The sequence below is a fragment of the Podarcis liolepis genome (assembly GCF_965112155.1).
Source record: "Podarcis liolepis genome assembly, chromosome: 16".
Classification (NCBI taxonomy): domain Eukaryota; kingdom Metazoa; phylum Chordata; class Lepidosauria; order Squamata; family Lacertidae; genus Podarcis; species Podarcis liolepis.
In genome coordinates this window covers 38,493,537-38,505,945 of record NC_139567.1, presented here as the reverse complement: position 1 = coordinate 38,505,945, position 12,409 = coordinate 38,493,537, and the positions used below count along the sequence as shown (strand labels likewise).

At 46.8% G+C, this 12,409-nt stretch overlaps 1 protein-coding gene across 11 annotated transcripts in view; it reads right to left on the bottom strand.

Moving 5' to 3' along the window:
- Positions 1–12,409, bottom strand: part of ACACA (acetyl-CoA carboxylase alpha) — a 205,724-nt gene that overhangs the window by 31,909 nt on the left and 161,406 nt on the right. For all 11 annotated transcript variants that reach the window (XM_083479726.1, XM_083479718.1, XM_083479727.1 and 8 more), the window contains 5 exons: positions 8,493–8,636; positions 7,574–7,694; positions 2,643–2,739; positions 1,603–1,699; positions 328–463 (listed from right to left, as the gene is read on the bottom strand). In XM_083479726.1, coding sequence (XP_083335852.1) covers positions 328–463; positions 1,603–1,699; positions 2,643–2,739; positions 7,574–7,694; positions 8,493–8,636 — 595 coding nt within the window. The remainder of the gene's footprint in view (positions 1–327; positions 464–1,602; positions 1,700–2,642; positions 2,740–7,573; positions 7,695–8,492; positions 8,637–12,409) is intronic.

The following is a 12,409-nucleotide window of genomic DNA, read 5'->3' as shown; positions in this document are numbered from 1 at the left end:
ATACATGTTCCTCCCCACAGTGGAAGCTGGTCCATGAGGACAAATAGGGCACTGCCCCACCAGCCTCTGTGTACCTTGGCTAGCATCCACTTGCCTGCTTGCTGACTTAAAACCAGCCCAGAGGTGGCCCTTGCCATCAACTTCCTCTTCCTCATTGTCAGTTTTGCCCTTGTAGAATGCGGCAGGGAGGAGGATGTGGGGGAAACGAGAATTAGTCAGTTTCACCTACCGTTGGGTTCCCTGCCGTCCACCCCACCAACCCCAATGGGCAAAAGCAACCACTGGCTGAAAAAACCCCACCCATTTTTAAACAACAACAATAATAACCTTTCATTCCTCCAGAGAAGCCTCTCCAGTTTGCAAAGACCATCAGCGGCAGCCCTTCCCGGTTGAAATCCTTTATTGCTTGAGCCGTCTTGAAGGCTGAGTCAGGAAACCACACCTGGCCAGCCTGCTGGATAATCTGTTGCAAGGTGAGTGAGAGGAAATGGTTTGCAGGTGAGTACAAGCATCAACTGCAAGGCAGCATTAGCTGCAGCAGCGAAAGCTGCCAGTACAAAACCAAAACCGATTAACTGCAGGAGATTAAGGTTACTTTAGTCCTTACACAGGGGGCTACACTCAGAGCAGACTCGTGGAAATGGAACGGACCCATGGTGGTCCTGTCCGCTCATGTCAATGGGTCTGCTCAGAGCTTGATGAATCCTGGATGCAGCCCCAGCAGAAACACCACAAAAGCTATTTGAAGACTTGCTGGGTCATCAAGGAAAACCTGTCAGGGCATCGGGGTTGCGAAAATAGGCAGGGCATGCAGCAAAATGGGAGAGGTGTGGTGGGTCTCTGTGTGTGCAACCCATGGAGACTCACTGCATATACACCCCTCCTTTCGTGTGAGTGAAGGATGGAGGAGTGAACTCCCTACAAATGTTGCACTGGAGAACATCAGTGGCTCTACAGATGTTGTTGGCCTACATCTCACATAACTCCCATCACCCCTGGGTCTAGCTAGGGCTGATGGGAGTTGGTATCTATCAGCTGGAGGATCACAGACATCCCCCAGAGCTATATCACTTCAAAGGGATATGCTTCGGATGCATGCGGGCATGTGAGTCACCCCAAGGACAGGTTTCAAGTCAGGTCTTGTTGCAGAATTAACTGAGAAGTTAAGCAGTCCTTCTCATTCTACTAACACAGAGCTCTGTGTAACTTAGAGCCTTGTGTGCACTGTGGCCCATTGCCTCCAAAGTTTGTCCCATTTTTATTCATTTATTGCCTTTATATCCCACCTTTTCCTCCAAGATCCCCACAATAATCCTGTTAAGGTAGGTTAGGCTGAGAGGCAGTGACTGGGCCCAAGGTCGCCCACTCAGCTTCATGCCCAGGTGGGGATTTGAACTCTGGCCTCTCAGGTCCTAGTCTGACATGTTCAACCACTACACCATGCTAGATCTAGTCGGAATCACCTTGTCACTTTTCATACCCATTTGCAAAGAACGAAACAGACACATTTTCACCACCCTCAACAACGACTGCCCTCAGCAGCATAGCTTGCATCGCATCCCCTAAGGACCCATGCCATGTTTTAGGAGCTAAAAAACCTACCTTGGCTTCTGAGTCCAGGTTTGCAGGGTCTGCAGGAATGGTCAGCTCCACTGTCCGGGTTTCAACCGCAACCACTCCAACAGGTATTCCACCCAGCCTGGTAACAAACGGCAAAATGCACAATTGCATTTGTGCAACTTTACATTTTTAAAAACAAATTAAGTTGGATCCTGATCCAAAGTGGGATTGACCGGGTGAGAGGGGGGTTAAACCCTTTCCTCCTGCACAGTTTTTCCAACTGAAAATCCCCCAAACCCAAGGAAGAGACAACAGCTGCTGCTTGTGGGGTTTTGTTCCTTTTGTTTTGTTGGGGAAAATGGATTTTTTTTAAAGACGGGGCAGGGGGAGAACCCTCACATACCCAGCCCCAAATCTATAGAGCACTGCCATCAATTTTAGAATTAAATATATGCAAAGTGATCAGGCATTTAGAATATTGCCTTGCCTTGGCCTTCAGTCTTTTAGTCACTTTGATGCATCATATATAGACATCCTTTCCATCTGAACCACAGATAGGGCTTAAGTTGAGCAAGAAAGCCAGAGAAGTACATACGAGGCAGAAAATTCTCTCTTGCAGATATTACTGAGCTTTCACCAAACACCCTCCCAATCCATACAGGCAAGGAAAAATGCATTATTTGCATTCAAGGACATATTCCACCCAGGCAAAAACATTAAAGGAAGGGATGAAGCAAGGGCAGTGAAGACTGTGGCCAGGGGACTGGCCTATGGAAGAGTCCTGAGGCCACACAGAGAGGCTTGGAGGGCCACATTTGGCCCCTGCGCTTGAGGTTACCCACCCTAACTTACTGTATTGACAAGTTTGGCTGTGACCTAGAAATCAGAAACCAGTTTTAATTTCATATCCATCTGGAAAACTCACAGCAGGGCCTTAAGCAGGCCCCCTGCCCCAATCTGCAGTCCGGAGATAATTATACTGAGCTCCCGTGCAGGGTTGTTGTAGAAATGACAACAAAATAATGTACCTTTAAGGGCTTTGAACATGCAAAATTCTCCACAAATGTCAAACAACGACTTACCTGGCTCTGCCAACCACAACTGTCTGAGCCCACGGCTGCATGATCTCCGAAAAGGAGCCGTAGTCAAAGAATCCAGAGAGCCACTGGCCCTTCTGAGCTACAAAGAAAGGCAGGGGAGGAAAAACCATCAAGAGGAGTGGAAGTGAGCGCACGTTGTCCCGAGTCTTGCGAAGCGGATTATAAATATGCAGATAAATAAACATAATTAAAAGCAAAGCACAAGACAATGCATACAAATTCCATATCTGCTCAGATGAATTATAACGTTTTCTTGCATCTGATGAAGTGGACTCTCAAGTGCAGGTAAAGGTTATGCCACAATAAATGTGCTGTATCTTTTTTTTAAAAAAAATACATTTTTATTCAAATTACACAAAGAAAATATACAAATAAACATACCGCTAAACATATCAGTATACATATAAGTACATATTTACATAATTTATTATTGCTGTATCTTTTAAGGTGCCACGTACTGCACCTTTGTCATCGTTTTCAAAATGCTTTAGGGTTGCAGCCTGCAAAGTCATCCCATTTGCACAAGGACTTCTCCCTTTCCTCTGTGTGCCCCTCAAATCTGTCCTGGGAGTTCCCTCAACCCTCCAGAGCAGACTTGGCAGAGGGGGACAGAGGGGTGGGGCACGTGGGGAGAAAAGGAAGTTGTGTTACGCAAATGGAAGTCATGGAGGGAATGAGACTTAAGCCTGCCTTGCTCTAGCCCAGTGTTTCTCAACCCGTGGGTCCCCAGATGTTGTTGGACTACAACTCCCATCATTCCTAGCCAGCATGACCAGTGGTCAGGGATGATGGGAGTTGTAGTCCAACAACATCTGGGGACCCACAGGTTGAGAACTGCTGTGGGTCTAGCCGAAGGAAGGAATGACAAAGAGATCAGCCAAACCTACCAAGGAAGTCTCATTGAACCAACAAGCCAAAGAGGGACAGCTCATACCCCCGGGACTATGTATAAATTGAAGCATGTTCAGTTTTCTCCGGAGCCAGGCAACTCTGCTGTAGCTACACCAGTGTGGTGCATTGGTTAGAGCGTCACACTAGGACCTGGCAGACCAGGGTTCAAATTGCCACGTGGTCATGACACACCTACTTGGGTCAGTCTCCATCTTGAGGCCTATCCTACCTCACAGGAGTGTTGTGAGAAGCGTTTGTGGGAAAGGGGTTATTCGTTTGTTTTTGTTTTGTATTTGATATTCTCATTTTGTATGTTTCTGTTGTGAACCACACCGGGTTCTTTGGGTGGAGGGCGGCATATGAATTTAATAAACAAAATAATAACAACAACATTGTGAGGGGAGCACCCTGAACACTGTCTTGAGAAACTTGGAGGAAAACTGGGATACAAATGCATTAATAGAGGAAAAAAGGAGGCCACCTTTAACCTTGCCATCAATACATGGGGAGCCCAATGCAACCTCTGAAAGAGACTTTCTCAGAGAAGTTGCCAGTGGCAAGTGAATCTCGCCTAAAGTTATATATTAAAGGCTATGAAAATGTCTGCCTGCTGCCAGCCGCTGTGGCTGTCTCTTTAATTTGCTCGTCTGCATAGAGAGGGCCATTTATCAGCAGAAGGCATCATTTACTGTTAAACGATGGGACACAGGGAGCAGAGGGAATTTGCCTTGCTTTTAAATAAATAACTCTACGGGGTGGTTCCTATCCCCCTTCTCTTTCTCACAAGACAAGGCAAACATTTGTCAGAAGGCAGCCAAGGCATTAAAAGAGGTTGTTCTTCAAGGCTTTCCACCGGTTTCTAAAATGTATGCACTTTAAATTTCTTTCAAGCCAGGCTATCAGACCGGAATTCTCTCCCCCTCCCCGCCTCCTCCTCCTCTGTTTTGGCAGTAGCGAGACTGAGCCAATTCTTAAAGACATGGACTGATCATTTGGGGGAGCTCCCACCTCTTTGTGGCTAAGCATGGGCTTTGGAGACAGAAGGTCCCGGGTTCAACAGGAACATACGTTGTTCCTGGAAAATACCTATTGAAATTAATGGACCCCAGTTATTCAAATCCATTGATTTCAATGATTCTACTCTGAGCAGGGCTAAAGTTTTTATCTTGTGAACTGCCCTGAGATCAACAGATGAGGGGGAGTATACAAATTTAATAAATAATAATAATAACTTTGGATGCAACTATTGAGACAAGCACTTTGCTGATCTCCTGGCTTGAATCTCCTGTTTAGAGTGTTATGCTGTTTTAATTGACTAGTTTATTATATATTCTGAATGTGGGTGTTGTTTGCTGCTGGCTTTCAGTTGTTTGTGAACCTCCTTGGTTCAATGTTTCCTACACTGACTGGCAGAGGCTCTCCAGGGTTTCAGACAGGAGTCTTTTCCTCAGCCCAACCTGGAGATGCCCAGGATTGAACCTGGGACCTTCTGCATGCAAAGCAGATGGTCTGCCACTGTGCTATGGCTCTTCTCTGATATGTTTAGGAGGGATGCAAATAGAGCAAAGTGGAGAAGAGGAACAGGCTTAAAATCAGTGCCAAGAAGACATGGGCTCTAGGCAGGCGTTGCCAGCTTCCATACCTCTCTCTTGTGGGGTGGGGAGGAAATCTCCACTGCCCTTAAGCAAGGAGAATTGTGCTTCTTATAAAAGCCTCTTTCCCCCACAGGCTCTCTACAAACGCAGGAGGTGGGGGAGGCCTCTCGTGTTCAGCCTCTTTTGCAACGCTATAATTTTGAACAAGTACTCCTTGCCCTGTAACGCCAAGTGCAAAAGCAATTAAAAAAGTGGAATCCGAGCAAAGCCAACCTCTGCTGACTCCAGCGGGATGGCAAGTGTTTTATCAAGCCCAAACTTGAAATTACTATGTTCTAATGTTCCTTGGCTCCGTGGCCCCCCGCTGTAAAATGTGACCATCCATTTCAAAATTATCTCTCCATCGCCGAGTCCAGAGCTTGATCGTTTCGATTCCGGGCCTCGCATCGGGCGTCAGTTTGAAGAATATCGCGGCGCTATCTCTCCTAATAAACGGCTTTAACTTTTCACCTAGGAGATCTCTCCTTTAAACTTATCGTGGAGAATCATCTGCTTCCCCTTAACGCCTCCACTAAATTAAAAAACTCGAAGTCACTCAATTTGGAACCTGCATGCTTTCGACAAGCCAGATGAATTGCCGGCAAGATGACGGGGTGGGTGGTGGTGCAGGGGGAGGGTGGAATATTAGCCAAAAAGAAGTTGCCAAAAAAAATCTCATTCTAGCCAGCAGATAAGTGCAGCTGCTAAAGGATGGTGATGCTCAGGAAGACCTGGTTAGAATTTTGCCTCTGCAGTGAACTATTAGGTGACTTTAGGATAGCTGCCCTCTCTCAGTACCATCATCTGTCATATGTGATAATAATATTGGCCTACTTTATAGGGCTTATGGTGTATGCATTAGCTATATAAATTCAAATAATATTATTATTGTTGTTATTATTAACTACTGCAGCAGCAGCACATGGGACCTGCAATAAATCATTGTTGTGTGGAGTGCTATTCGGGGTTGCAGCCGGCCACACCCTCTCTAATTATACTCCATTCCATCCTCCCTTTCTTGCACCCCTCTCTCAACAGTTAGTCAGCACTCCAGGACCACTGGGTATGCTCAGTCCTCAGAGTCAGGGCTGCCCCAGTCAGGGCTTTCCCTATCCCAAAGGACTTTTGTGCTTCTGCAAACCTTGGGGTGCCCCTAAGCCTGCTGCCAGCTCTCTCTCTTCCAGAGGGATCGTGCCAAATAATAAGATCACTATTTGTATATAGCAGGGCTGAGGAACCTTTTTCAGCCCTTGGAGGCAACCTCCTAGGGGTGAGATACTAGGGGTGGGCAGGCCAGAAGAAATTGTGGGAGTGGGAACAAAGGTAAATTTTGCCTTTGTACAGCAGGCTGGTTTCTGCACATGCTCCCAAGACACTAGAGTCATCAGAGTTCAAGGACAAATAAGAAACACTTGAGGGTGCAAAACAGGGCTGGTGTGGAGCGTGGCCAGGGGAAGAGTCCCCAGAGTCATATAGAAAGGCTTGGAGGGCTGCCTGTGGCCCCTGGGCCTGAGCTTTCTCACTCTTGACATACAGGATTAGCGCACAGCAGACAGAATGTTACACTCTGGAGTCGGAGAGGACATTACTCCTAACAGAGGGAGGGTGCCCTATGGCAGCTGAGTTCCTAGGTCAAAAGCAACGCAACTTACAAAGCCTCAGCTCCTTTAAAAGTTTGCAGGCTCTGTGCTAAACCTGGGCTGCAGCCTAATGGCAAGTCCTGTAAGCAGCCCTTTTGCAAGGCCCTAGCTCCTTTCCCCCGTCTAGTTAAAGCTATGGTTTTCCCAGTAGTGATGTTTTCCCAGTAGTGAAGTGAGAGCTGGACCATAAAGAAGACTCCCTGGAAAAGACCCTGATGTTGGGTAAGATTGAGGGCACAAGGAGAAGGGGACGACAGAGGATGAGATGGTTGGATAGTGTTCTCGAAGCTACCAGCATGAGTTTGACCAAACTGTGGGAGGCAGTGGAAGACAGGAGTGCCTGGAGTGCTCTGGTCAATGGGGTCACAAAGAGTCAGACACGACTAAACGACTAAACAACAACAACAACAAGCTTCTTTTCCAGCAAGCTGAGCAGGAGAACTGAACTAGAAGTTCCAAATAGTGTAGAATACTGAAGATTTAAATCCACTGCTAACAGAAAGCAACTGTGTGATTTTGCTATTAGTGTGATGTGATTTTGCTATTAGTGTGTGGAAAGAAAGAAAGAAAGAAAGAGAGAGAGAGAGAGAGAGAGAGAGAGAGAGAGAGAGAAAGAAAGAAAGAAAGAAAGAAAGAAAGAAAGAAAGAAAGAAAGAAAGAAAGAAAGAAAGAAAGAAAGTGCAGCGATTAATTATCCTCTCTCCACCATTTCCCAGATAGTTCCTTTTTTCTTTGGAAATTAAAGTACCTGGGTTAGGGCGTCCAGCCAGCATCCAGCGAGGATCATAAGGCGTCTTGGTGGGAACAAAGTCAACGGCTCTATCTATCGGGTCCTTGACGGTGATCATTGGGACTGGGCTGACAACGCTCTGAAAGGAGGAGAGGGAAAAGTTGGTACGTAAGATTCTTGAAATGCTCATACGTTTGGCCAGTTAGACATTGCAGGAACACAGGAGGGCTTCCTTCTACCACATCCCGCGCTTTGCCCATCCATCCCAAGACTGTCTACTCTAACTAGCAGCAACTCTCCAGGGTCTCTGGCAAAGAAGGGGCTATTCCATCACCTTCCCCCGACCCTTCCAATAGGAGCTAACTGGGGACTTTGACAGGCAAAGAATGTGCCCTGCCACTGAGTAATAGTCCCTGCCACGTATGCAGCCTTGAACATACAGCCATTTTGTAAAGTAACAAGTGAATTCTGAAATGACAATTCCCAAGGTTCCTTGGGGGAAATCCATGCCAAATAGAAGTGATATAATCTGATTCCCGTCTGGAGGGCAAAAGGGGTCCTGGACCCAAGTTGTTAAGGGCCTTGTACATGAATACAGCTTGGCCCACTAGCGGATTATGTCCTGGTGATATTCTGTTCTAGCTGAAGCATTTCACACCACCTGGAGCTTCGAAGGGCAGCCCACTTAGAGTGCATTGCGGTATTCAAGCCTTGAGTTCCCAATGTGCAAATCACCACGGCCAGGTGATCTCAGTCCAAGAACAGTGATAGCTAGTGAACCAGCTGTAGCTGACAAAAGGCACTCCTAGCCGTTCAGGAGCAAACCCAAGCTGAACACTGATTATCTTTGCAGCCTCCCCAGAGCTCAGTCCTTGAGCCAAGCACCCACCCACAGCAATGCCATAAGAGCTAAAAGGGGGCGAAGGGAGAGAAATACCTTTGGCATGTAAGACAGCCATTGAAGAATGGTGTAGACCCCTTCGAAGTCGTCGCATACTGTGCTATGGGTCACCCCGTTGTTGTGCATGATCTGGATCCCACCTAGCTGGTTGTTGGAGGTGTACACCTCTCTTCCAAGCACCTGTTTGAAGGCAGGGGGTAGGGAAAGAGAGATACCTTTTAACCATGTGCTTGTTATCAGATTTTTTTTGTTAACCACACAATATTAAAAAATCATTCCTGAAACTCCAATTGTTTTCAGCGAAGTCCCCTCTCCAGTATTCCCCGTATTTTATTTTATTGCATTTATATCTCAACTTTCTTCCATCGTGGGACTCAAAAAAGCTTCTAGGAATGGCATGAGGTCTCCCATCCAGGCACCGACCAGACCCAGACCTGCTTAGGTTCAGCAAAATGGTACCTTCACGTGCCTCCAGACCACAGCCTGGTATTCACTGATTTAAAAGCAATGTATGATCTGTATCTTTCTGAAAAATGAGCCAATCAAGGTGGGTAACGTTAGAACGGCAAACAGAATGCAATATAAAAATGTCCGTATGAAAATATCAACACAATGGCAGTCTCCAGATGCAACAACACACCATAGTTTATTGTGACAAGAGCGAATCTAAGAAAGTCCCAGATTCCATCTCCTCTTTTTCAGAACTTTTTGCAGCATTTGCTTTTCCATGGTTTCTTTGGCCCCAACACAACCCCAAACCATGGTTTAGCTCAGTGGCTTATCTGTGGCTTGTTCACTGGCAAGAAACCATAGACTGAAGCCATGGTTTGTTGTTGGCTTACAAACCTTTCTTAACCTTGGTCAATTTTAGCCACTCCCAGATACTCACCAAGCCACAAAGGAATGAGGAAAGAGCAATTGGGAAATTGGGGAGCCATGGGGAGGGAGCAAAAGACTATGCTGACTCTTGGACACCCCTCCCATCTGCTCAGCCTGCATAGCTCAGTCGCTTAGAGCGCGGTGCTGATAACACCAAGGTTGCAGGTTCGATTCCCGTCTGCAACAGCTGCATATTCCTACATTGCAGTTGGACTAGAGATGATCCACAAGGTCCCCTTCCAACTCTACAATTCTATGCTTCCATGAAATGCTCAAAATCTTCTACCCGCTGCTCCTCCTCTTCCTCCTCTCTGTCCCTCTGCAATTCAGAGCTGAGATTTCATCCACACACTTTTGAAGCTTAACACCTTCCTACCCCTAGGGGCCAGAAACTCGCTTTGGCAACCAAAGAGACATAACAAAAGCTGTGGTTTTTTGCATGGCACAACTGTGAAACTGTGGCAGAGAGCCAAAGACACATACAACGCAGGAGAGGCCTTGAAAGGAGCAAGTCTGAAAACGAGACCTTGTGTGCCTGCACACACACCTTTCAGTCAACAATTTCAAACCACGCCGACAGGTGCAACTCTTTCCCCTCCCCGGCAGTTTTCCTTCGAAGGGGTCCATTAAAATGAGCCTCTGACCACCAGCCTCTCAATTCTTCCTCTCTCTCGCTGCTCCTTTCTTCTAATCTCAGCCCAAGCGCCGCACAGCTCTGTTCCCATTCTCCCGCTGTCTCTTCCCATTTGCCCTTTCGCTGACTGATACACTGATCTCTCGGTCACTCGGCTTTCTGCTCTGCTGGGTCCATATTACTAATAACACCTCTGCCACGGCCAGTTTACCTCATGAAGGCAGGAGCACATCATTACAAAATAAACTCATAACTTTGACATTCGAGCAAATACACGCCATTTGTTATTTTTATGGCGCGAGTCTTTCCAACAGGCAGGGCGGGTGGGAGGGGGGTGGGGAAGGTGGCATTATGTACCTGGTTCCATTTAGATCGCACAAAACAAAACAAAAAGGGAGGGAGAGAAACATGCGTGCGCAACCACAGACGCCTCCGCACACTCCTGACCAAAACAAAAGCACATTAGGAAACACAACCGGCACGAGTTGGATTATTAGAGGCAGGTGCCTCATTGTCCCTCGCCCCTTTCCTCTTAGGCCTCAGAGCAGGTGTGGGGAACTTGTGGCCCTCCAGACGTTGCTGCCCTACAACCATCCCTGGCCATTGCCCACACTTGCTGGGGCTGATGGGAGTTGTAGTCGGTGTGGCGTAATGGCTAGAGTGTGGACATGGTCCTGGGAGAGCAGGGTTCGAATCCCCACTCAGCCATGAAGCTTGCTGGGTGACCTTGGGCCAGTCACCACCTGTCAGCCTAGCCTAACTCACAGGGTTGTTGTGCGGATGAAATGGGGAAGAGAAGAACCGTGTTTGCCACCTTGAGATCTTGGGAAGATAAAGGTGGCATATGAATGTAATAAATAAGTAAGTCCAGCAACGTCTGGAGCGGCCAGGGCTTTCCATTCCTGGACTAGAGGAATAATAAAGAGGTGCCTTCGGATTGAGGGCTGCATTTTCAACCATAGAAAACTTTCACAGCGTGGGAATGCCTGGGGTGTGCAGGGCAGAGGCTAAAGTGGGCACAGCAACAGGTATGGCTCTGAACAGTGGAATAATACTACTACTACTACTAGTAGTAGTAGTAGTAGTAGTAGTAGTAATTTATTTGTACCCTGCCCATCTGACCGGGTTGCCCCAGGCATTCTGACCGGCTTCCGACAGAATGTAAAAATACAACAAAAACATTAAAGCCATGAAAAAGTCAGAGGTTTCTACACTCATCTCTCCAGCCAGCCAGCCAGCGGCATCGCCACACTCCCAAGGGCAACATTCCTGTCAGGCGAAAGGCACAAAGAGAGCGAGGAGCAGAGAATGGAGGGCAGGGTCTGGGGAAAATCCCGAGGGCCGTACAGAAAGGCCTCGAGGGCCACATCCAGCCCTCAGGTTTTCCCCTCCACTGGCCTAGAACCTGTGGAGATTTGACAGGCCGCTTCCACCCCAGGCGTCACAGCTGGCTCAGGGCAAATAATTAAAGATGGAGTCCTCATTGCTCTCACCTCAGCCTTTCCTCGACTAGTATTTGCAGGCCTCCCAGTGTTTTGACGGGTCTCCTCTCGGATAATCACAAAAGGAGAGATTTGGCCTGCGGCCTGTGAATACTGACCTCCCCCACCTGCTGATTTTAAATCCTTTGTTTGCATCCAAACTATTTAAACAATCTTTCATTCATAACCCTCAGATTGCCCATATTGAGAATTACTGTTTTCTCTCAGACATCACCACCCCTACCCCCAGTAAAATGGGTCTGATAGATTTTTTGAATATAAAACCCTGCCCAACCTGTTTGGCTGGAGGCAGCAGCAAATGGAGCATACATACTGGTGTTAGAAACTCAGATATATAAGCTAATCACTAAATAACACCTTAAATGTAGGTTACAGTCACCACGGCAGACTGTCTTGTGGCTTTGCTTTTTTTTTGCAATGAAATTTGCTGTTATTATTAGTACTACTATTATTAATTTAATTTAATTTCCTTTCTATACCGCTTTACATTTTAAAGAAAAAAAACTTCAAAGTGGTTTACAACACATAGAAACATCAAATAAAACAACCCAGAACAAAACAGCAACATCTCCACAAATCGGCGCTTGGGGAATTTCGAACACTGGCTACACAACACAAGCAGTGATCTCTTTTCCAAGCCATCTTCGGCTTCAGTGAGGTTAGAGGTGAAGCTGGAGGAGAAAATGTATGGAGAGAAATCCTTCATCTATCTCCCACCCAAATTAAGTCAGCCAACACCCACCAACTGGCTTTCAAATGCAGCTGGATCCACCATGCCTCTGTTGTCAAGTATATACACTGACTAGTCCATATAGCACCCAGATTCAGCATTAGCCGGACATTTAATTTGCTCAAAGCATCTTGATGCACTTAGGAAAAGAGGAAAGGAAGAAGGCCAGAAGCTGTTTATTTATCTGTATCTCCAAAACAGGGTTTTA